Source organism: Euwallacea similis, chromosome 7 (assembly GCF_039881205.1).
Source record: "Euwallacea similis isolate ESF13 chromosome 7, ESF131.1, whole genome shotgun sequence".
Classification (NCBI taxonomy): Eukaryota; Metazoa; Arthropoda; class Insecta; order Coleoptera; family Curculionidae; genus Euwallacea; species Euwallacea similis.
In genome coordinates this window covers 1,403,347-1,429,435 of record NC_089615.1, presented here as the reverse complement: position 1 = coordinate 1,429,435, position 26,089 = coordinate 1,403,347, and the positions used below count along the sequence as shown (strand labels likewise).

The window sequence follows — 26,089 nt, the reverse complement described above, 5'->3', positions numbered from 1 at the left end:
GGATTAACAGAATTAAAGTGCATGGAATGTGAGTATGTGAAGTACATGGAAATTCCTCATATCAGCCGTTGAGGAATGACACATTTTTTCAGAACGAGGAATTTGCAGAGCGTTTCACGTATTTTACATATAGCGGGGTAGAGGGTGGGAGGGGGGGGGGGGTATCTTTTGCCCGAGCCTTTAGCGAAGGGTATTTGTTGTTCTTAGTCGGTTTGGTTCAGTCAGTTAGAACTGAGAATAATGCAAAAAAATCAGTATTACACTGTTGGTATCTCAGATTTGATAAATTCATGAACTTCTCATACCAATTCACTACAATTTGCATTCTGCTTCATCCCTTCCAAAGCTCTCTCTAATTAAAGTTTGGCGAAAACCCGATAATTTTTCTTTGGGAAAACAAATTGATAGGAAATTTAGAACCAACTCTGCATAAGATAAGACATTTGCATAAGAATAAACTTAACTACGATTAAGACATTGTAACAGAAATAGCTTTCAAACAATACCATAACGTCTACTAGTCCAAGGCGTGCCCCAATGTCTTCCTGTTATTTCGAAAACACAAAGTTCGCGATTGCAAAATGGCGTGTTTCGTTATTAATAGGACTCAAATTTAGCATCAGAATGATCATCACATGTAGGTTCAGATGAAAGAAGAGAGTGGTATTTTTTATGGAACAGTCATCCCGAACCTATTTAGAATCATCGGTTGACGACGACAGTTGCCAAAACGCGGTGTGTCTCCTGAATTGCGTCTGCAGTACTAAAGTACGACCTGTGCGGGCCGGTACGGCCTTAACAACTGATAGTGGTTTTAGTGGTTTGATTTCAAAATTGGGGTTACAGGGATTCCCGTGGTCCGGTGGAGTGGGACAGCGTAAGTTGATTGGTTTTCTATCTCCTTCCCTTAAAAACCATAACTTGCCATAAGCAACATTCTTACCACACGTGCTGGCATAGTTATTGCCTCCGAAACAATACATTTGCAATTCAATAATTTATTCGGATGTAGTGAATAAAAAGTTCAATTTATTGTATTGTGACTTGCGCAAATTATTGATTTAATCCAATGAGTCTGAAATGCTATTTGTTGCATAATAATTGTTTAATTTTAGATTTTTATTTTTGGATATTATATTTCATGAAATTTAAATATTGAGGAAAATTCCAAGAAATTTTTATTATTAAAAGCAAGATAGATGCGGTAAATTTCTATGCTGCATTGGAACTGCTCCAAAAAAATATGCGACATTAACACACACCACTTTAATATCATTTTAGAATTATTTTTAAATTAATTTTGAGTTGAGTGCATTGAGGTTCCCACTTTAAAATTACCCTGTATATATAATTTAAACCGAATAATAAAAAGATCTACATCTTAGGCCCACATAATTTAGACAAAGAGATTTAAGTCGCTACTTAGTCCTATTTCAAATTAACGCAAATGGGAATCGAAAATATTTTTTTCTAATCCAGAACCTAAGAAAATGCTTCAATACTTTAAAATTGCTCCCAATTCACCTGAAACAGGTCAATTTGTGCCATTTTCAGGTAGGTACCACCTATTATTGGTTGCACTATTAATACCTATCTCGAAAATGGGCCAGCCGATTTTTATCCCGAGCTGGTGAAGATTGTTGATATTTATAGGTACCTACAGGGTGTTGTCACGAACGTTTTTCGTTTTGAGGCCACCGTATTAAATTTATTTAGTCACATTCTACACCTTTTACCATGTAGATGTTTACAAATTCCAAAATATCTGTCCCTCCTCCTGGTAGTCTCGCAAATGCAAGTTTTTCTGCATATTGGAAGGAAACAATTAACCGCATAAATTAACCTGAGCTAAACTAACTCGCCGGTTGAAGTGGCACACCATAATTTTGGGGGTTTGGAATTTGAAAATAATGTTTATTGTGTGTGTTTGGGCATATGAAAGAAATGCTACAGAGAAGGAGCTAAGGAAAGCATTTTTCCGATTTATTTCCCATTAACATCATAATTGTTTCGCAATCTATTGCACCTAAAATTTGAGCGTGCTGGCGTTAAAAATTCCTCATGTATATATAAGTGTCTTTGCCCAACAACTCCCATAAATATATAAGAATTACGCCATAAACTCGCACGAATGCAGCTCTACTTCAAATATTGACCTAAAGTTGCTTTCAATAAATTAAACCGGTTCTTTATCCAATGGCAAAGTCTAAAATATCTTCTTGCTGGATGTAGTCCTACGAAACTATTTGCACAAAAATCCCCACTGGAAAGGCACCATACATACATATAGACTTTAGTTTTATGTGACATTAGATTGATTTTTATGGCGATCTCTGCAGATAGAATAAAGGACGTGTCGTAAACTGAGATCGTCAATTTAGCCAACAGCAAAACGTTTTATGATGTATACCTACACTAAAAGACAATGGCCATAGTTATAAAATCAAGATTATATTTCTCATCTCGAAGTTTATTGACCGCCTTTCGCCTAGAGTCTCTTATCAAGCTCTATGTGTCTGACACGTTCCCATTTCAGCATACGTTAGATGAATTACTCCTTCCTCTTAATTACACTCTATGGCATTAATCAAACCGTGTGTTAGTAACCCAACAAACCGCCAGCCGAGGGTAAAAGTGATTATAACCACTGTAAATTGTTCTTTCAGGTTACGAAAATAGCGACGGAGGGTAGAGCTTAATAGAGGCAGCCCCTCGGGGCCTCGGATAAACTAGCTGCGATTAGAGACCAAGCCGAGTGCGAAATCCCTAACAAGTAAGTCCGACTACTAACACGTTATTCACATAGATTGTTGATAACGTGCCTGAGTTAAGTTTTAGAATATTCGCTGTATCAGCGGAAAAAAAGTTAAAAACTTGAAATCCAATTAGCGCATAGAATGATTTATAGACTGTCATTTTTGATTCACTGTTGTATGTAATAATTTCAGCTCGCTGTTGTTTCGGTTTACACGGGAAACTTTGCTTTATCGATCTCGGATCGTGTATAAATCATTCGATGTTTTTTGTCCCGGTCCGTTATCACTTATGCAAATCTCGTAAAACACTGGGCTTTATGCATATATAATAATGTTGTGGTTTTTATCACTCCAGTTGCCACCAGAAGAAAACACGTGTATAGTTTCATTTACACACATGCAATAAATTCATCATTGTCAAACCAGGAGAAACGATAACTGTCACAATTTTAAATTTACCAAACTATACTGCGTGACATAAAAAAAAACACCCGGTAAAAACGATCTGATTTAAATAATTTTTGGTATACATGTTTCTTATACTAACATAAGTACATCGTTAAAAAATTAAACAAATTCGAGTTAAAACCCGAAAAATAATAATTGGCACTCCACATTGTCTCGTATACTCTTGGAAACATCTAGGCGTCGATTCAATGAGATAACCGAAGTCCTCTTGAGGAATCCCATTGGAGACTATGCGGACGGCACTACAGAGCGCCACTAGAGTTGAGGTTATAACCTTCTACCCACAATACCTCGGACATGCTTAATTGGTGATAAATCTGGAGATCAGAGTGGCCAAAGGAACAAACTTATTTCATTTTGTTGGAAGAACTCCATAGCAACCCGAGCCACATATGGTCATACATTATCTTGTTGAAAAACTAGATTGCGGAGTGTTTTGAGACAGGACAGATGGAGCTGCTTCAAGACTTCTTGGATGTTCCATTGAATAGTCATATTGTATCTGTTGAAAACCAAAGGTGACCTGCTACCATGAACTTACACAAAATTATCCCCAGAGTCTGGTGCACTTCGCTTTGTGCCTCTTCTCCGACCAACATGCATAACCAGACAAGAATCTGTATTCGTCGCTGAAGATTACAATATCCTATTCCAGATCCCGTTGCACCTATTCTCTACATCACTGCGATCGATTTTCTTCATGAAGAACGGCAAGAGATAGCACAAAATGGGGTAAATGATTCATAATCCAATAGGCCGTCTATGTTCAGTAAATCAATGGTCTGCCAATGCTCTCGACGAAACGAACTTGTTTCGTAACGCCAAAAGTCTCAGGCGACGATCTTGGGGTTCTGTAGTTCTTCGACATGTTCCTTAACTTCTCCTTCTTTGTGACTGGCCCGGAACCCTTCCCGACAAAAATGCACCAGAGTATTTTAACTTCGATTCAAAATTTTGGCGATTTTTCTAATTGATAAACCAGCCTCTTGTAAGCCTACTATTAGACCCCTTTTAAGGTTAATGAATTGTACTTTTTACTGCCAAAAAATACATAAAATTCTTCCTGCGGGATTTTCCTCTTTTACTGTCACTTTTTTGCCTTGTTCACAAATGCCCCTTTCAATATGCATTATCTTAGTTTACGGCTTTCCAAGCGTAAATTTTTACAAATAAATATCGATTCACTGCGCAGTTGGAGCAATTTTCTGTACTTTATGCTCATATTCATCATGAAAAAATGATTCGACAAGGATCTTTATTATGACATATTAGGTCGTGTAGTAGGAAATGAGTAGATTCTCGAAATGCCACATTCAACTGCGAATAACTTCACTCTAAATCTATATTTGGACTTGACTTTTTTATGTAGAAAAGGCACATTCTTCCTCTTTCGATCAGAGTTTAAAGTGTTAAAAATTATTGAAAACTTTTATTTGTGGATAACGATTATCTGAAAGCCGTGGTGGAAGCGAATCCACGTCAAAGTGCAAGCGAATTATCGTTAATATTCAGTGTAACCAAAAAAACAATATTGACTCATTTGGCTGAAATTGGTAAGGTGAAAAAGCTGGACAAGTGGGTACCGCATGAGTTGAGCGACATACAGAAAGAACGACGTCTCGAAGCTTGTGTTTCTTTGTTGTGCCGGTGTAATAACGATCCATTTTTGAATCGGATTGTTACTTGTGATGAGAAATGGATTCTATATGACAATACCAGACGTTCATCGCAGTGGTTGGATCAAGATGAACCACCAAAACATTGTGCGGAAAAAAATCTTCATCAAAAGAAGCTTATGGTGTCCGTTTGGTGGTCCAACGCAGCTGTCATCCATCACAGCTTCATGAAACCTGGTGAATCGATTACGGCTGATGTCTACTGCCGACAACTGACCGAAATGATGAGGCAACTGACGGTTAAGCAGCCAAGATTAGTCAATCGAAGCGCACCGCTATTGTTGCACGACAACGCTCGGCCACACACCGCACAAGTCACCTTGGCCAAGCTACAGGAGTTGGAATTGGAAACTCTTCGTCATCCACCGTATTCGCCCGACTTAGCACCCACTGATTACCACTTCTTTCAAAATTTGGATAACTTCTTGGTAGGGAAAACATTCAACTCCGACGAGGCTGTCAAAGCTGCCTTCCAAGAGTTTATCGACTCCCGACCTGCAGGCTTTTACAGCAGGGGAATCAATGAACTTCCCGTTAAATGGCAGAAGTGTATTGATAATGGTGGTGCATATTTCGATTGACAATAAAAACATTTCATATGAAAAAAAAAATGACTAAAGTTTCAATTCAATTCTACTCATTTCATACTACACGACCTAATACATACATATATAACTAATTTAGTTTTTATTTGCGGCAGAGCAAACCACGGAAATTTGGTATATTACCCCTGTATACTGTGATAGGCAATTAAGGTTATATGCTGGCGGCAATAAGCGGAAATTCTCATGAAAAGGCTATATGCGCTTTATGGGAAAATTGTGGACATTCCTAGACACCTTAGTAAATAACACGACAATCATGACCCACACGAAAAAGAGGACTTGATAAACCATTGGTGCTGCAAGTAGGCACCTATACTCGCTTATGCAAGGTTCAAATTAATAGCGCAATGGAAAACATTTCGACTAAAACCTTCACCGAAATAGAGATGCTAAATTTGCTGATTTAAATGGAACATGCCGTACAATAAAACATCCTATATATGTATGTAATTAAACGGTTCTTGACTAGCTACTTAATCTTTTATATCGCCAACCATTCACAAGAGTAATGATATAACGCTCTAATTCCAACTTCACTGTATTTTTCACCCAATTAAAACGAGAAATTCGTTATTTTCCAGGGGAAGCCTATAAATTTTCCTTTCCGCCTCAATAGCCAAAGCCCACAAAAGTTTATTTCCCGCTCTCTATCTGCAATGCAAGTAAAAAAGAGCAAACACCTTCATATTCATACATATAAACTGCGGAAAACAAACAAGAATTTAAAATGAGGCATTAGAGGCATTTAAAACGCTTTCAGACACCTCTTTCTTCTCGGTTATCGGGGTGTTATTTCGAACGAAATAGTTCAGTAATTAACTCCAAAGACGTTTTAAAACAAACAAGCATTTCCACTTGACTCGACGGGTTTAGGTGTATATCGTTGCGAACTTCCATTTTGACGACAGAGAGAATAAATTATTTACCTAGAAACAAGACAAATTCGTTTCAGTGGTTAAACTGTTTAGAAAAATAAGTGCCCTTTTCGAGGTTGTGTGAAATGAAAACCGATTTGCAAAAAATGATCAAAGGAATAAAGCCAAAGACATTTTTTTCGTATGAGAAAGTACACAGACTATAAAAGTAAACACAGAGGGACAGGCAAGGAAAAAAATTCTTTGCTTCCTCTTCTGGAACTTGAAACCTGTTAGTACGCTAATTTTGAAATCATAATTTCTCTCTCTTAAACATGTCTTTCTAAAATTAAACACATTTAAAATTAGACCACAGAAATTCGTGCTGAACTTTGTTCTGGCGCTCCACGAGTTCATTGATGATGCCTCTAGGTGGGATCTGCACTGATCCAGAGCGTTAGGTCTGGATATTACTTATAGAGTACGCTACGTGCTCTGTTAAGTCCAATATGACAGCCTTGACGACGATATTTTGCGCAATTGACTAACATACGAAGACTGAAAAGTTGCAAAAACAGTTTTTTTGTCATCGCTTGCATATGCAGAATCCTTTATTGAGTTAAGAAAAACATGTAAATATTTACTAACAATGTCCTAATTAGTCCCGGAAAATAGCGACGTGTGTGATGGTGTTGTGAAAATAATCACAAAGCGCACACGTTTTGAATTTGGCATATCTCCACCCGCTGTTATAAATTTAGATCGATGCATGTGATGAATTGTCGAATGATAAAAATTAGACGGCTCTCAATTTCTTCATACACATTTCTGACAAATTTACGTAAACTCTCATTATCCAGACGTTCGGTTTTCAATCTTGGACGTGGAATTAGGCCATCCAGTCGCGATCTGAGATCATTTTTGAGCGGTTGGGAGGGCTCTATGCGAAGCTTCCTCATAAACTTTCGCCAAAGAAACCAAAATAATTTTTGGCTTTTAAATTGCGTTGCCACATTCAATGGTCACAGAGCTAAAAGACACACAGTATATGCTCATGAAATCGAAGAGTAACCTTTGCTCCGCAATGACTGCAATTTTGCTGAAGGTTCACGTGAAGATTCTGAAATTTTATTTCATATCTGTCCTAATATCATTCTAGATTATAGCATTCTTAGCTTTTGCATATCGAGTAGTATGGAAGCAAATGGTTATTTTTTGATAGGTGTTAAAATTCTATTTCTCCCACACAGAGACGTCCATTTGACGCACTAACGAGTCTCCCCAAATAAATCAGATTCCATTAAATATACTTGATTAAAACTTTTTCCGTTTCTGTAAGTTTTCGGGATTGAATTTCCAACGTTTGTACAAGAATTACTCGACAACTCTCTTGGGAGCTTAATTGCCTTATTGATTTCCAAATCGAATACGATTCGGTGGCACTCTCTCCAAAGGGATACGCTGAAAAACACCGCGGAATTGCATTGCAGTTACAACCTCAAATCCCCTTGACCATTTGGTTAGGACTTCCATGTAAACAGAACATCGAAATCAATCAGAAAAGTTGCAAACATAACTCGTTTGAATCTAATTCTTTGGTATTTCAATCTTGTTTACTGACAAAAGAAAATTGGACCCTGGCACTGCCAACCCCTGTCCGTTCACTAGAAATGTCCGGGCGAGTTTTAAATTCTTCAGGACACGTGTAACACCGAACAATTGAATTGCAGGTTTCATAGTTTAAAATAACACACAAGTTTTATAAAATTTAAAGGGAATTTCCATGAAACAATGCCTTTAAGGAATGTTTAATGTGTAAAAGTTCGCATATTTCTGCTTTTTCTTTCCATCCTCCATTCCGTCAAAAAAAGTGGAGAGAGGATTAATTTTATCCTTTCCTCCACCTTCCATGCCTCCCTTTGAAAAATGTATGCCAATATTTTATGAGTTTTAGGGCAGAGTTTTTAATCGATCACAAAAGATAATTGGCATCTATGTGCGCTTCGAGGGTGGCAATGAATAGGATGAACCTTTCCTTCGTCCAGGAATTTCAGGAACGTGTCCACCAGGCTGGTCCCTCGGAATTTAGCACAAAAATACTAAGGCCCGGTGAATTCGAGTAATTTTTATAACTCTCCATTTTTTCTCTTTTTTATAATTTTTTTAGTTAGCGTCGAATAAGGTAGCTGAACGTGTTTTGAGACAAATGCAGCAGCTTTAGACGAGCCTTTAAAAGCCTTCCAGGCAAGAAAATTCTAAAGATATAAAAAGAAAATGATAAAAATTTCTCCATTGGTCTTTTCTGCAATCCTTATTAGGAATTTGTCGCCCTTTGTTATGTCTCAACGCTGCAAAACATTTACTTGAGCGTTTGCTTGTTATGGACTCAATGAAATTGAAATGCAAATGCTCTATCTTATCCTCAATATCGATTTTCGCTCAGACACTCACACCTCCCCATTGATATAAAAATCATTTAATACATTATTTATATCTTATATGAATTTTGCGCAGCCAGGTTCTAAAAATAGGTCATTCCCGTAAAGTTTTGGTGCATTAGACACATTTATCTCAGTATCATTTCAGAGTCTTGAACTCAAAACCGCTTGCAGGTACCGACTGACCATTGATAAGGAATTAGTTCAATTAACAGTGAAGACGTTTCGTTTTAGTGAAGCAATCCAGTGGTGTTTGATTAAATTTCTAAAAGCTTCTAATACAGTTTTGGAAAACGCGGAGTATATGAATCCGAAGTAAGTTTACTTTGATGATTTTTCTTCTGAAAGGTTTTAAGCAGGTTTTTCCAATTAATAAATAAACTATTATAGGGGAACAATAATTAAAAGTTCATTAATTTGGGACGTATTTTTGGAATTCAATTAGAGTATGTGTCGTGAAAATAATGGTTTATCATGGGTCTGAAACCAAATGATGGGAAATTACAAATAAAGAGATATCGAAAACATAACGTTAAAAACATCCAAAAATATGTATATTCATATATTCATAATTACACGATCATGTCGCTAGAATAGACTTGGAATATATATAAACTTTCGAAACGTAAAATCGCCCACACAAATTTCCCACACGAGGTTGTCTGATGACCCAAGTGGAAGTTTTTCCAGAGGCATGTCATGAAAAAATTGAATTCTCAGATTTATGCTGGTTCCACAAAGATATCGAGCAAGAGCAGCACTACTCAAAATCATCCTCCCTTCTCGATGAATAACGGGTGATCATAAAAAAATTACACCAGACGGTGAAACGTAAACGTAGGGCTTTTATTGAGCCATCTACGATTTGCCACCAAACATCTGATGTTGACAATAGATAATAAATGAACTTATCCCAGACTTGTCTCTATTATTTCAATGCCTTATTGATGTTTTTTATGATCTCCCTTTATCTTCCTCAGTATATCCAAAATTAGGTTAGGCTCATAACAATCGAACACATCGAAGTGTAGCTATTTTTATGCTGCTCTCTTAACCTTATAAAACAATAAGCCTTAATACAAAGGACATTGTCCTTATTCCCAGAATAGCCATTCAGAATTAGTCGTAACATCTATTTTGGACACGTATTTGTGTGATGCTTTCGCCGACCCACAGTTCGTGTTCGATTCAAAACATGTTTCTGGCAAAGAACGTGGGTTTCGTGGCAAAAAGTCAAAAATGGGTCCAGGGCTAATCAGACGTTGGAAGTTCATCAAGCAAAGGGGAAAAATGGGGACGAAATCTGTAGAAAAATAACCACTTAGTCAGTAAAGATTAAATAGTCGTTAGGTACAGGGAATCAGGAAATTTCTGTAACAGATGAGAAATGAAAAAACATGTTGATCAATAACGAGAAAGTAAATGCACGGTCTTCCGCCCGACCTAGAAACGTATTTTCACTATTGCTTGGTCTTGGAAAGGACGAGCAATTTTGGAGATTTCAGATGTAGGGAGCTTCGGCCTGGAAGTTATCGATTAATGAAGAGAACCACAGGTAATTTCTATTTTTACCTCTGACTTTTTACGCCCATGTACTTGGACTGATATCAAAAGTATCAAAAATGATAGTGCAAAACAGAAACAATTACCGTTTCTCAAAATCTGTAATCCTACGCTAAAATTTCGAAACGGCCCCCCCTCGTTAGGCCCCACTGTATTTTCAGTTGTGAATATTTTCGCCCATTCCCGAAAATCTAGAACGAACGAACTGATTGGAGCACTCGGTCTAAATTAAGATACGCGGACCTTCAATATAGGTGTCAAACAACCCGAACACTGCACACTTAATACCGCTTTCTGTTCCCCACTGTTTTCGTATTAAGTCGTAGTGATGAAGTGTCTCTTTAATAGTGATTTTTTGTGATAATTTAAAAGAAAGAAAGAAGATAATCAGGATAAAATAAGGTGAGAAAGCTCGTTTGTTTGTGATCAGTCAGTTGTATTTGTAAGCTCAACTGAGAGAAGAACAATGTAAGTTGGGTTCGAAAAAAAGGAATAGAACTAATTCGCCCCTTCGAGCGTCAAAAGCGTTATGGATCATCAAGCAAATGACAGTTGAGTCATTATCCATATGATTGAACGCAAAACAACTGACACTGGCTCTTCACCCCAAACCAGCGAAATGTTACGGCTTGATGAGAGCAAAATGCAGAGTAGCACTCGAAGCAAAATTTAATTTATTTCCCTAATCATTCTCTTTTTATTTATTTTCTCTTGTTATGTTTTTCTTTGCTTCCTTAATCATCCAAACGAAATTCAGGCAGAAGGAGCACAGCAGTATACGTCAAGTATGTGTGAAATCTCTAATGTTTGAAAACCAGTAAATTGATATTTCGTATTCGACTACGTAATATAATATTTCCCTGAGCGGTTATCGTGTTTTTCCCCTGTAATAATCGGAAACAATTCGGAACTTTGTATAACCAGAAAAGTTTTAAATTTATAACGTACCAAGCATTTTTAATGAGAAACTTGAAATATTTAATATTGGCCGTAGCCGGCTCACGTGTTTATGTATGTTTATGAATCATCAAGCTTTGATCTTTATCATGTTTTATTCCAGAGATTATACCAATGTAAAGAAATCTTTAAATTAATGGGATTCCTATGCTTCCATAATTAATCATAATCTCAAGTTTTCAGTCAAGATCCTTCTCGTCCGATTCTGAAGCCATAAGTTTAATTTTCGAATATTAACAACGAATATTCTATATTTAAAATGCGTCAAATTTCTCTGAAACACATAATAACTACCAAAACTAGAACATTATATTTGAATGGCGTCAATATGACGTGTACGTTCTAACATCGTAGCTTGCAAGATTATTTTGCTACGTCACGTTGACGTTACTCACAGGGAACGTTTATCTTCCTAAGTTCAAAAGTATCGCACCATATATCCAAAATACTAAGATGCCTGTTTTATTGCATTGTTAAAATATACAGTTTCACTTTATTAATGGACAAAGGCAGAATGTCTGTAACGTAAAACTGTAAAAAGCTATTTATATACCAACAGATTTCGGACAGTCAATGCAGACTGCGTCAGAACATGAAATCGCAAATTTTTTTATTCACCAAAAATAAGCTTGTTTTTGAGAATTCCGTGCCTTGAAAACAACATTCTTTAACAGGATACCAGAAGCACCTGAAATTTACTTTACTCCACGAAAAACACCTCTGGAAAAATTTAATATTTGCAAGATCTGCAAATCACGTTCATCAGGAGAAACCATAACCTAATCGATGATTTCGGAATTTTTCAATTTCCGAAGGCAAATTGAAAGCCCTCCATTCTTAAACTATCATTAAATGTGGAATCTCATTTTCTAACAAGGCTGCAATTTAATAAAACCAAGACGTTTTATAACACGGTCTCTATTCTTATACGCCTGGCAAAATTCCATCCTTGCAAGTTGTAAAACACTTTGAATGTTTCACTGAAAATAACTACATGTGGCATTTTCTTTAAATAAACCTTGCTTAAATTTTAGATGCGCTCGTTTTCAGTTTTGGTGTAGTTTACGAGGTAATTAAATGAATAGCTAGTAGTTCTAGGGGAGAAATTCGCAAACTAATAGGCCGACGTACAAATTAAATACCAATTTTGAACTCCAAATTCGGAAATATTTCATCCGAATTCGATCCGAAATAGCCCTAAATGCCTCTATTATTAACCACAGATATGTACCCATATTTATTGTTTTAATCGGAAATAGCTCGCACCTCTACGTAGACGTCGTAAAATCGAAAATAGCTGTCGGCAAACTTCACACCTAATTCGCAATCGATATTTTTAGTAATAAGCGAAAACCTACACTTTTTTCCCTGAAAATCTAGCAATTAGTATCGAAATGTTTTTTCCAGACTGAATAAAAAAAATGGAACAATTCGAGCAACTGCTGACATGTGCAATATGCCTGGACAGGTACAGAAATCCGAAGCTGCTTCCTTGCCAGCACAGCTTTTGCATGGAGCCCTGTCTTGAAGGTCTTGTGGATTACGTCAGGCGGCAGGTATTTCCTTGACTAAATATTACATTACACCACAATAATTATACTGGAAAACCATTTTTCCAACCGAAATTTTCTTCCATCAGGTGAAATGTCCGGAATGCCGCGCAGAACACAGGGTCCCCTATCAAGGGGTGCAAGGTTTCCCTACGAACGTCACCCTCCAGAGGTTCTTAGAACTCCACATCGAAATCACCGGAGAACTTCCCGACCCGACGAGTGGCCAAGTGATGGAAAGATGCAATGTGTGTTCCGAAAAAGCATATTGCAGCTTTTGCTATCATTGCGAAAAGAAAATTTGCGAGGAATGCAAGGGGGCTCACATGGAAATTTTGCGTAGGGAAATCGCTAGGATAAATAACCAAATTAGAAGGGGCATTCATAGGCTGCAAGATAGTCTGAGTTTAGTAGAGAAGAACACACAGAATATTCAGACAAACTGCCTCTCCGTAAGCGAGGAGATTGAAGAGATTTATAGGAGATTGAATAAAGCTTTGAAAGATCGTACCGAGTACTTGCGAGGCGAAATCGACCGCTACTTAACTAACGAAATGCGCACGCTTACCAGTTTAAAACAAAATTTAGAGCAAGAAATTTCGAATATTGTTAGCAATTGCGACTTGGCTGATAAACACATGAATGAAAACGTTGATATTTGGGATGACTGTGAGCTAATGGACGCCAAAGAAATATTCCTCAAAACCGTAGAATTCCTGCGTAATTTCGAGTACGAAAACACTGATTACAGCAGAAAGATCCGATTAGTTCTGGCTCACGATCCCAACCAATTAGTTTTGCATGTGGCTGGTTTCGGGGATTTAAACATCGCCAACAGCAACAACCCTTTCTCGCAAGGCACTAGCACAGGATTACTGCAACCCCCCGGTCCAGGTCTCATGAGATCAAAGAGTGATCATAGACTGGCCTTCAGAAACCAAGATCAAGGCTACGAAAGGGGCTATGGAGATCAGGAAAGCGAGACTGGGTTGAGGGGTAGAAAATTCGGAGACCGTCAACAAAAAACGGGGCATGAAAAATACGGATCTAGTTACGGGCGCGGTGGAGATGACTATGGAGATGATTACGATCATGAAGGCGGCAGAAGCGCTAGAGGCAAATATAGTAGCAGATTCAGAAGGAGGAACACTGTGGCAGACGATGACTCTGATAATGAGTCTAGAGTGAGGTTCCAAGAACAACAAAAGGGTAACGAGAGGGAGCGCCCATTAGACACAGAAGACGTAACTCGAGGGCCTTTGAGTGGCATTACCAGGCTGGCAGACTCTCCCAGAGTCATGAAAAAGTTACAAGAGAATCCCACAGGGAAAAAAGAAAAAAAAGAAACACCAGCGCAGCCTCAAGCTCCCAAACAACCGGCCCAAGTGGTGCCCAAAAGAGCGGCGCCTCCGGCAACTCGCCAAGCGAGCGAGGATGATGAAATATCGAGAATCAAAAAACAAAATAAAGGGGCCACCACATCCACTGAGAGCCCTACTGAAACTAGACCAGCAGAAAGGCCTACTATTGAGGAAAGACACCCTGCTGTTCAAAGGAAAACGACCGCCGCCGAGGTGAGTTTGGATCGGCCGTAACCTCATGTTGTTGTACCTGATAAGATTAGATTAGAATAACGTAAATATTAGTTATGTTGCTTGCTGTCCATAGTGGTCCACACACACTTACATCTGGCATGTTTCTACTTTACTTCCACCCTCTTCTTTTGTGTTGTTTGGTGTGAAGCATGAAGATGTTTACCAGACTCTCATCCTAACGCAATGTTTTCTGTAGGCCCCGTCCAGCGCCGAAGACTCTGAGGAATCAATCAGCGCACTGCAACCTCAAAGAAAGGCCGCTGCTCAATCTAAAACACCTCAACCGCAAAGTACTAGAAGACCATCAGACCCTGGTCACAAAAAAACTGTCAGATCAGCAAGTAGCGATTCAAGCTCATCTGCTGAGTCTTCGTCTTCCGCAGTGCGAAATACGGGGGCCCCGTTTACAACTGAGGAAGTCAAGCAGAAATATTTGGCTAGAAGCGAGGTTCCTGCTCGTCCTGCAGGAACCAAGGAATCGCAGCCTAAGCAATATCCCAGTAGATATGCGAATTCTAAATCGACAACACCAGTTAAAAAGGATGAAGATGAATCGGAGACGAGCTCAGAGGAAGAAACTGAATCAGAGGAGGAGTCCGACGAGCCCTCTAGTAAGATTACCGAGGATAAAATGGCTAAAAGCGATATAGGTCCTCTGCTAGCTCGCAGCGCACACGTCAGGGATTCCAGCGGCAAAAAAGAAGAATCTCCAATAAATAGATCAAAGTATAGTAGTGGTTCCACTGCAGATGAAAGGTATGGAGGAAGAAGACGGACTAACACCACAAGTGTCGAAGATGAATCTCCCCGCTACGGTTATACCAGCAGGTTTCTGAATAAAAGCAAAAGCTCCGCAGCTATAGCCCCTGATGAAGAAGATTCAAATAAGTACTCAATAAATGATGAAGAAAGCAAATATCCCAGCAGCCGATCTCGATATCTGGCACTAAAAGATCGTCGCCAGAGATTGGCCAGAAGTCGTAGCAGCCAACAATTCGGCGACGATGATGACACTGAGGAATCCAGTGTGACTACCCCCATTTCCCCTACGACATCGAACCCTACGGCATATTTAGCCTCTCGTGGTTACGGAACATCACAATCCGCTCACGACTTGTCGCGGAGTCGTTCTTCGCACGCCCTAAAATCGAAAGACAACTCCCCCGAAAGGTCTGCGACAGCTGGGACCAATGCGGCCGAGAAAGATGGGGCTGCGCTAAGTTCTTGGGCCAGATATTTAAAAAACAAGTACGGCAGTCGAAGTGGGGCTAAAGACAAAGATACAGGCGGAGGCTCGCAGGCGGCTAGCAGTTCTTCGGCAGCAGCCAGAAGGCTTTCGCTGGGTCTGCCACTGAGATCATCCACGGAATTGGCCAGCTCTGACGATGATCAAAAAAACATGCTAGGCTCCCCCACTACCCCTACAGCTATGGCAGCAGCCGGTAAGTTGTGTGATTAGTACCACCATCGTGGCGGGTGAAGTTCTGTTTCGAGTTGTCGCTCCTTCTCCATACCTTTCTCATATAACGCGACACTATAACCATCTTTCTTGCACGTGCTAAAACATTGGGTGAGTAGGATATTGGATATGTTATGATCTATTTATCGGAGAATTTTCGGTAACTATGGCGCTATCAATTTTTGCTTTATGCTCATTGCAATATACCTTCTTCGAAAATATAACTCGTCACGTTTCAGTCGCATGATATGTACTCTGTATGACTAACCTGAACTAAGCCTTTGAAAGCCTGGATGATGCAAAACGAGTTATATTATTCGCGGTAGATATTCCATAAGATGGATACTAGCAATTACCCAAAGTTTTAGTGCAGTTTCTGTGACTTGATGCTTTATTTATGCTTAATGTTGCAATAACTGCTTGACATGATACACTTTTTTAACACAACAATTTCTTACATGGCCATAACGCAAGCATCTTGAAAATCAATCTATTTCATAAAACCATTATCTACAATTTGGAAATATTCCCGTCTTTTATATGATCCTCTACCTCTATACAGGGCCTATCATATCATCATGAAGATATTTGAAGGGACGATAGTACTCTGCAAAATAGTAAAATATGCTAATAAACCCATGGTCAAAAACGCACCATTTTCGATATACGGGATGGCAAAGTTTCACATTTTTTCTCATATTTTGCGTTTTTTTCACGTATGTCTTAAGTGAAATTTTGGAAAGTACGTACAGCTATTTCCTTTAAGACCCTCTACAACAAAATTTCAAAATCGTCGGTAACCATGTACAGGTGATTATGTTTTTTGAACCATGTATTATTTTATGCTTTATATATTTTTTTGGAACACTCTGTATGAATTTCGATGCCAAATTTAAATTCTGTCTTCAATTTTTTAGCTTTTTGGTGTCTTGGAGTATTTTGGTATCTTTCACCGTATACGCGGAATTTATAAACATATTTATCCATGGAAATTAAGAACATTCAGTCTACATATTCCGGTCTGTAATCTAAGATGTCACGGCTGAGTTTTAGTAATTTTAATAATTTTGTTTTGATTTTTTGTATTTTTTTAAATTTAACTCAAGAGATACATGAGAAAAACGCAAAATATGAGAAAAATGTGAAACTTGCCACACTGTATATCGAAAATAGTGCATTTTTGACCATGGTTTTTTTAGCAATTTGTTATTATTTTGAAAAGTACTATTGCCTCCTGAAATATATCCACGACGATATGTTACACTTCACATACTTTGCCTCTACTACAGATTTCTCCGTTGCGCCAATTAAATCATCTGTAACGGACCTCTTATTGAGTTTCCATCGGTCATGTAGTTTGAGAAATTTATGCAGCTGCATACCTGAGATCTTTGGCGAATCCAAACATCTCAATCGCATTATTGTGTGATCTAGCTAAATATTGCTCCGTGGGTGGGTCCTCTTAAATCTGGAAATTAGTAAGTTATTCTGAATGACACCATGGAAGTTACGATGTCTTAAGGACTCTCAAATATCAATATATGTTTTTTGTTCTGTTTGTGGGTAACACCCCGTCTGAGAAACTAAGAAAGTACGACTGGTCTTATAAAATGGCGAGCTGCTTAGTGTGTTTCATTATTGCTCGTTTTCATTGATATTGTTTAATACGAAAATTATTAGTTTTTCCCAATGAGCCTTAGCTAAAATTAGAGAAGTTGTTTTGCACGAAACAGTGTCTCTGAGACTGCGAACTCAGGGTAGTGTAAACGCAATTATTCAGTCTATAATTGTCTTATTAAGCGTTTTGTACATACCGGGATTCCGGTAGCTTTTGCGAAATGCATCAACTCCTTCCAATCGGAATCACCTCACTTCAATCCTACGCGAAGAACGTACACGTTTTGGCCCTACGAGAAGGATTATACACAATTCTAATCACGTATGAAAACTTCTTATTCAGTGGGCACTAGTGAGTTTTTGCCAATTGGACCCTGATCCTCATTCCGTTTGAATGTGAGACTTCTCAATTCCATCACCACGTACTTTTGCTTAAGAGTGTTTGGGATTATCAGGCTTCGCCCAGATGCAACTGCAGTTCATAAAGATAGTTTTTATTGTGGAGAAATGGACTTTTCTAACATAAATTCAATAAAGGCAACATTCCTCCGGAAATTCACAATTAATCCACCAACGATCTGTCTTGCCAGACGTTGATTTTTTAATAGTTTTCCCATTCTGAAGTTTCTCCAGATATATCAGTCAAAATTGCAGTATCGTCGACATTCCTTACCGTTTATTTAAATCTGAACGTCATGCTTTTATTTCCGCTGACACAAGTTTTCTTGAAATTGGTAATATGTATGTACAAGCATGTGGAGATAATGTCGACGTTTCAACTTTTAAAAGTTTCCTAAAGGACAGAACCGAAACAAATCCTCTTCAATTGCCAGTTTATCCTGGATTTCAACCGCTCAACCCCACGTGGAGCTTTGATTGATGATGATATGACACACTCATAATCCACTTTAGTGGATTATTTTCCCAGTCGAGATTCTCTCTGATCCAAAAGTCACTGGTTTACATTAAAGCTAAAATTCTTCTGTCAACAAATCTGCCTTTCTCATACTCATACGAACGTCGGCAATATGGCCTGGATCAGCATGATCTGTGTCAATTAACTTTGATATCAGTCATCAGCCTTTTTGCAACTCTGAATAATTCATAATCACCCACAACTGCAAAAAAGTACTTTACATACGAATTTGCGAACTTGTGCAAATAAACAAATATTGGAAACCCAAATTCCTGCGTTGGCCCTTTCTAAACCCAGCGGTGTGTAACACTGCAAGGTGTTATGTCAACAAAACGAAAGGGCCCCTAGGCCAAACAATACCTAAATTCTCTTCTAACTTGACCAATTATTTTTGGAAACACGTTTCATTTTGTTAGATGTTTACTTAATATAAAAAGGTCAAACATTCGGCTGAAATATGTTTTCACTTTCCATGGCTCCTTTCGCTCCATTTGCCCGGCTTGAGGCAAAATTGGGATTTGCTTTCACGCGCATCGGACCACAATTATAAGGTAATTTTACAAGATTTCGGGTTTTTGGTAGGTATCGCGGCAGCAGCGGCCGGTACCTCCCCTAGGAGTCAGTACCTGCAAAAATGCCAACAGCTGTTCCAAATCGGTAGTCGGGGGAGCGAAGCCGGATGTTTTACTTGGCCTCGAGGTGTTGCAGTCGGTCCCGATAACAGCATCGTAGTAGCCGACTCTTCAAACCATCGTGTCCAGGTGCCAATATTCTAATATAGCAAAAATGCTAGGGGACTTTATATTTAAAAAAATATAGGTATTCGACTCTCGCGGTCGCTTCCTAAAGGAATTCGGTCAATATGGCAGCGGAGAAGGAGAATTCGATTGTCTAGCCGGAGTGGCGGTCAACAGAATTGGCCAATACATCATCGCCGATCGGTACAATCACAGGATTCAAGTGAGGAAAAAAACATACATCTATCTTTATGCAAACTAATAAAAAACTCTTTAGGTTTTTGACCCATCGGGCAGATTCTTGCGGGCATTTGGAAGTCAAGGCACCTCAGATGGACGATTTAATTATCCATGGGGAATTGCCACAGATGCTCTAGGTTTCATCTATGTCTGCGACAAGGAAAACCATAGAATTCAGGTAGAATTCGAAGCAACAATCCATGAAATAAAACTAAAAGCTCATATAATTCAGGTGTTCCAGTCAGATGGAACCTTCGTAGGTAAATTCGGCACCATGGGTAACAAAGAAGGTCAACTCGAACACCCGCATTACATCGCCGTTTCCAACACAAATCGCGTCATAGTATCCGACTCTAACAACCATAGGATACAAGTTTTTGATGTAAACGGCAAGGTATTGTCTTCATTCGGACGCGAAGGATCAGAAGAGGGCGAATTTAAGTTCCCAAGAGGCGTAGCAGTGGATGATCAGGGTTACATTTGCGTCGCAGACTCTGGAAACAACCGCATCCAAATTTTCCATCCAGACGGAACTTTCCTGAGAGCGCTGGGATGTTGGGGATCGCAAAAGGGTGAATTCAAGGGATTGGAAGGTGTAGCCATGACACCAGATGGGCACATTCTCGTGTGCGACAGAGAAAATCACAGGATTCAGGTGTTTTAGATTGAGCGCAAAACTAATGCCAATTCATTTTTTGAGTTATATGGTGTGTATTTAATATTCTATTAATAAACTTAATTGCATTTCTCTAATTTCGTATTCTTGATTTCTATGGTTTGTTCCACGCTGCTCCCGAATTTTATCATTGACTGCCTCTTTCCCGAAATCATTCCCTAATAGTTCAAAGAACACGAAATTTGTATCAATTTTCTGCAGTATTCTCCAATTCAAATCCAATTCGTCAGAATTTCCAAATTAAATTCCATTTGAAACACGTTTTGAGGCAAATCGTACCGTCGGCGACAAGTAAATTTCATCAGTCAATACAATTTTCATCAGATATTATACACACAATACTAAAATGGTGATTTACTTGCGTCGTATGGCTAGAGCTTGATGAATTACTCATCGTTCCTTATGCCGGTTTATATAGTATTGAATATTGTGGTAGATGCAACCAATATCCTATTTTCTTTTGAGATGTTTCGCACGGTTTAAAATAATAAAATTATGGATACATATACATAGGAGCCCAAGCTCACAATAGTTCGGACAGGCACATTTTCCAATTAGGAGTTGTAATTAATTTTAAAATCTGAAGAATACATGAAACATTTCTGTGCATTTGCTTTAACTGTAACAAAAGATAGGCTATCTAGTTACAAAATACTTCGATTTTGTACAAAAGATAGGCTATCTAGTTACAAAATACTTCGATTTTGTAACTAGATAGCCTATCTTTTGTTACAGTTAAAGCAAATGCACAGAAATGTTTCATGTATTCTTCAGATTTTAAAATTAATTACAACTCCTAATTGGAAATGTACCCGGCCGAACTATTATGAGCCTGGACTCGTATACGTATAAGTGTACTATAGTTTACCTACTCAATATTTCTAGCCATAACTTTATTATTTTAAACCTTGCAAGACAACCCAAAAGAAAATAAGATGTTGTTGGTACATGTGTCCCGTTGGTTCTCGCAATTACTTAGTATATCTAACTATGCAGACCCTAAAAGGCTAGCTAAAAAAATTGGCTAAATATAAGAACAGAAGCATGTAGTTCATTAGAGTTCACTACCAAGAGACGCATTTATTGTATATGTCGGAGATTTATTAGCTCTTAAGTTAGAATTGTACCATTAGAACCGATAATAGATGAGGGGCAGGCTGACAAAGCCATCTTGAAGATAAAGCATTGTCAAACGAGGTTACTACTACCGACATAATTAAGTGCCCACGTGTGGGATTTGTCCACGAGAAACAGGGACTAGCAGGTACTCCCCTTGGGTCTTAAGGACCACCCGATCGGGGAAAGTTAAGACGAGAAAAAGAACAAGCAGTTAAGAGATAGAAGGGCGGTCGAGTAGTAGTGAATTCGTTAGTTTGCCTTTCTATTTTTGCTTTCCAAAAATTATTATAACGTTAAACATGGAAAACGTCTCTAATATTACCCCGACATATACATAATGGAAAAAACGTTCATTCTTTCATGTTCCGGTAAATGCATCATTTCTCTCGTGTCATAGTTATAAACAATACTGAATGAATACTAAAAAAAAACAGCAGTTTTCTGTATTCATCCCTCAGATTGATAAGCCATACATCAGTGTTAATTCCAAAGAATCATTTGAAGTTCTCGAATATACCAATTCACCATAAATACCAGAATAAAGAAAATGTTTACCTATAAATGGGTGTGATTGAGAGGTCTGCGCTTCTGAATGCAATTGATCCCCTAAAAGATCCATCTTCGGCCAATCCAACTTCGTCCGCATTGAGTTTCTTAGAAATGTACAACGGGTTTTCTTTATCTTCATCGTACAATATGCGGCCTTTGCAATCTCTATGTCGTCGTCAGGCATTGCTTTTAAATCTGAATAAAAATTTTTTTTTAACTTTTGTAAAATCAATTTTTGACTAACTTATTTAATGCCAAATTTGAATTTTATAAAAAAGCCCGACTGTTGCTCACGAAACAGGTGATCAGGAAAGAGAGTGGTTCATCATTGCTGTATGGAGGTAATAATACGATTTAACGTATTATAGTTAAAATATAAAATAAAAATACTGAATAACTCTTTATAGAGGCAATTTTATTGCTATTTCAACAATTTGGATAACACCATTTATCACACAAATACATAAAATACATATTATGTTAAAATTCTATTTACACTACGTATTGATTGTTGATTAACAGTAAAGACACTGCATAATGTGACAATGTATATTATAATTATGTTTATTCTGACACTAATTTACACCTTAATAATTTATAATAATAAGATGTTTATTTGAGCCCCATTTAATAGGGGCAATAATCTAACTACTTAATAATCTACTGAGTTAGTTAGAAGCAATTTATAAATAGTAAAATGGTGCATTGCAAACCATGTTTTTATCAGCGAATATCTTGTAAATAATTTCGCAATATTTGAAGTTGCTTTACACGTGATACCTACCAATTTCACATTCCGATTGATCAAATCAGAAATATTAATGATGCTTAATCGGGTACGAAACAGAAACACTAATTATTCAATGGTTCCAAAATAAAACTTTGGTTAAAATAATACATTTAAACTACAAATTGACAATATCATTTTACCATTCGTGAGAAAGACTAATTTGAACTTTTATTAAAAGGTACACTAATTTGCTTACTAATAGTGGGATGAGATTTTTTTAATGAATAGGACTCGGAGGTCTGGATCCTACTGTGAAATCTTTATACTGAGAAAAAACACAGATCTGAAATAATGAACAGAATACCTATTAGGGTATATCACTCATTTGAATTATACAGTACAACCAGGTATGTGTATTTGAAATTATAATTTAATTAGTTCGCGAAACCCTACGTTTTTCAACGTGAAATCAACGTGAAAAAGCACATTAAATAATACAATATAATAATATACAGGGTGTATCATTGTAAAAATCAAAATTTTATATCCCAGCTCTTTTGTTTTATATTGCATCATCTTTTTAAAAGTATGAGGGCTATTTCTTTCCAAATTCTGTTTAGTTGCCTGTAGGTATTCGCTTGCTATAGACATGTGCTTTTTGTTTGGAATCATTTCATCAATTAGTTTATTCATCTCTCTATCAGATTAAATCAAGCGAGTAAATTATTTAACGTCACAGTTTTAATCCGAATACATTTAGATTATAGTAATAATAGTTCAAACTCCTCTCAGATGTGAGATTCATTCAGTGATTAATTTATACCACAATTACTGCAGCATCGTACTGCGAAACTCTTAAACGTACAAAAAAAGCCATACAAAACAAGGAAGGAGGCATGTTGTCATCAAGACAAGTTCTACTTCATGACAATGCACGCCCCATATAGCAGCAGACTAAACAGCTGCTTAAGAATTTAGAATAGGAAGTATTTGACCACCCACTGTAAAGCTCTGACTTCGCACCAAGTAACTTTTACATTGTCGCTAGGATGAAAATGTGGTTGAGAAAACAGGAGTTCAACACAAATGAAGATTTGAAATAATGTATGCAAGATTGGCTTAGTGCAAAGATGGTAACTTGGTATAGAAAGGATAGGAGGATATAGAAAAACTTGTTCCCCGTTACGACGAATGGATTAATATCTCAAGTAACTGTAACTACAGGGTGATTCACAACTTTTCTATAACATTTTAGGGGTAGGTGTATCATGAAATGTGTATTTATGTATATTGAAAAGAAGTTTTTTTATTTTTGCTAGTTCGCCGGAATTTGAAGAAAAAATAACCCTCATATTATCTGTCTTTTATAAATTATAATTCATTTATAGTTTTATTTCTAATTAAATGCATTTATCTAAATATCTACCTCATTTTGCCCGTAATTCACATATTATAGGTACTTACATACTTTTAAGAAATCAAAAAAATTATTAGGCTAAACACTTTATATTCCAGGACGCTCAACTCCTTGAAGTGATAAACTGATAAAAATATTACTGAAAGCTTTTAAACCCCTATTATCAGTCAGCAATGAGGTATTTAGATAAACAAAAAGTCAATTAAATTCAAAACAACCTGACGGGAAATCACATTATGGCTACCATTAGAAACAACTTACCTTATCCTTTAATTGCTGACACAACTGTAGACCTACAGTAAAAAGGACCAGAACCTCATTTAACCATGGAACTGAGCATTCAGCATGAGTAGATTCATATTTCATCTCCCCATGACTGTGTACTATTTGGTATATAGCAAATATCAGTTTGTGGCTTTGAATATAAAAGCTGATTGCCAAATCTTCTGGAAGATTTGGGGCTAAAGCTTTCTGAAAAATGTTTAATAAGATAACAATAAATACTAATGACTGTTATATGGCAATGAGTCAGAGAACTAAATTTAAAAAAAAAATTGAATTTGCAATAATCTGTACTTGCCATATTTCTACTTTTCATCAATTCATGCATAGTTTTCTTCCTGGGCACAATTAAACTTGTTCGCCCTCTTTGCAAACTTCCCAATATATTTCCTAATATATGCAGCACTTCATCTGATGATTTGAACTTATAATTCTTCCCAACATCATCTATATGGTATATTGCTTGCTGTAGATGATTTGCTGCATCTTGCACTTGCTGCAACTTCCAGGGATATTCATTTTGTATACTGGATTTAACCATTGCTGCAGCTGAGCTTTGTCTACTAACTTTAAAATTAATGTCCTAAAAGCATAAATATGTTAATAAAATTGATACTATTCATGCAGCATAATAATTGCATACAGCATGAGTAATGCTGTCTCCTGTTAAAGTTACAACACATTTGAGTTGGTCAACTGGTACTGAAAGTACGAATTTGTCTTGCTTGCTTGAGTTGTCATGTCCATATAGTTGAACTGGAAATCTTCGAGCGCATTCCTAGGAATAAAATTATATGAATTGGTGACTTGAACAAAACAGGAAGAGTACATAATGACTTAATTGACCCAATTTAATATTTATCTAGGCTATAAACTCAAAAGTACCCTGGAATCATTAAAACATATGGGTCTTACACTTGTTTTACTTTCCCTTTTTCCTAGCCCACTTACAAAAAGCCACCCATAGGGCTAATAGATGCCTCCAGCACCATAATTCAGGCCCACTAGTAGGGGGTTATGTGTCTGGGTGTCAAAAGAGGAAATTGGTTTCATGCTTGGTAGAGAGATTTATGAGTCCTGATGTTATTGAAGGAACAGGGAGATGTTGTTTTGAAGGGAAAGGCTGGCCTCTGTGTTTTTAAGATTTATGTTAAATGATTAGCTGGTGCTGATCTGTACTTACCACTAAAATTTGATGTATCTGATCCAGTCCTTTATGAATTTCTTGATTAAGTACCCATTCGAATTCTTTTTGCTAAAATTACAAAGGAAATGCATAATATATACCTTTAGTTAATTTTGTAAGTATTTTTTTAAAGAAATTAGCTTTTCGGCGATTCCTTACCAAATTAATAGCCTCTGCTTTCTCACAATCAACATTCATAATTATGATTATACTATTATTTGCAAAAAATAATGTCAGTGATAATTACAACAATAAATTAATAAAGTTTAATTAAAAGATTCAAAAACACAAACAATTTGAATCCTAAAAAAAAGCAAAACTGCAGCCTGCAGCTGATTTTGAGCTTCGCATTCGTTTCCCAGTGAGCGAATTTCCAGCCAGTGACCCGACTTGTCAGTTTTTACAACTCGAGTCATATTGTTGAGCGTTCCAGGTCAAAGATGGCACCAGACTCTACAGACTTTACGTATAAATATTGATTTTATCAATTAATGATATGTGATAATAACAGAAACTCTCTTCTTACTAAAAGCTTTTGCAGCTCGTTTTTTTTTTCAAGACAGAAATGGTTTGTATTATATAGATCTCATTTTCCTCTATTTTCTGAAATTATATGAACTCTAGTTGACTATATAGATGCCTATATTCACCAATGCTATTTTCAGTCCTTAGCTCCTCCCAAATTTTAATAAGATGTCG

General features: G+C 37.3%; 2 protein-coding genes across 4 annotated transcripts; one reads left to right on the top strand and one right to left on the bottom strand.

The window, feature by feature from the left end:
* Window positions 1-710: 710 nt before the first annotated feature.
* On the top strand, window positions 711-20,184 carry tn (tripartite motif containing protein thin). Of its 3 annotated transcripts, none has more exons than XM_066391662.1 (9): window positions 711-877; window positions 2,667-2,773; window positions 12,725-12,873; window positions 12,957-14,441; window positions 14,659-15,904; window positions 19,037-19,215; window positions 19,274-19,414; window positions 19,469-19,609; window positions 19,664-20,184. In XM_066391662.1, the coding sequence occupies exons 3-9, from the start codon at window positions 12,739-12,741 to the stop codon at window positions 20,093-20,095; spliced, it is 3,759 nt and encodes a 1,252-aa protein (XP_066247759.1). In that variant the 5' UTR covers window positions 711-877; window positions 2,667-2,773; window positions 12,725-12,738; the 3' UTR covers window positions 20,096-20,184. The 3 variants fall into 3 exon arrangements, with proteins under 3 accessions (XP_066247759.1, XP_066247761.1, XP_066247760.1); XM_066391664.1 differs by having other exon boundaries at window positions 712-877; window positions 14,659-15,073; XM_066391663.1 differs by lacking the exons at window positions 711-877; window positions 2,667-2,773 and adding an exon at window positions 10,538-10,762.
* Window positions 20,185-22,169: 1,985 nt separating this feature from the next.
* rogdi (rogdi atypical leucine zipper) lies at window positions 22,170-25,770 on the bottom strand. The gene is made up of 6 exons (XM_066391892.1): window positions 25,550-25,770; window positions 25,388-25,459; window positions 24,848-24,982; window positions 24,499-24,787; window positions 24,184-24,389; window positions 22,170-22,848 (listed from the first exon to the last, which is right to left on the bottom strand). Exons 1-6 carry the CDS (start codon window positions 25,586-25,588, stop codon window positions 22,783-22,785), a joined length of 807 nt encoding a protein of 268 aa, XP_066247989.1. The 5' UTR covers window positions 25,589-25,770; the 3' UTR covers window positions 22,170-22,782.
* Window positions 25,771-26,089: the final 319 nt, after the last annotated feature.

Excerpts from the sequence above, each read along its gene's own strand:
- tn (XM_066391662.1), top strand. The coding sequence starts at position 12,739 with ATGGAACAATTCGAGCAACTGCTGACATGTGCAATATGCCTGGACAGG. Across the intron at positions 15,905-19,036 it reads TACAGCTATGGCAGCAGCCG|GTATCGCGGCAGCAGCGGCC; the intron begins GTAAGTTGTGTG and ends GGTTTTTGGTAG. Across the intron at positions 19,415-19,468 it reads GGTACAATCACAGGATTCAA|GTTTTTGACCCATCGGGCAG; the intron begins GTGAGGAAAAAA and ends AAAACTCTTTAG.
- rogdi (XM_066391892.1), bottom strand. The coding sequence starts at position 25,588 with ATGAATGTTGATTGTGAGAAAGCAGAGGCTATTAATTTG. Across the intron at positions 25,460-25,549 it reads AAGCAGAGGCTATTAATTTG|CAAAAAGAATTCGAATGGGT; the intron begins GTAAGGAATCGC and ends TTGTAATTTTAG. Across the intron at positions 24,983-25,387 it reads AGATACATCAAATTTTAGTG|GAATGCGCTCGAAGATTTCC; the intron begins GTAAGTACAGAT and ends TTTTATTCCTAG.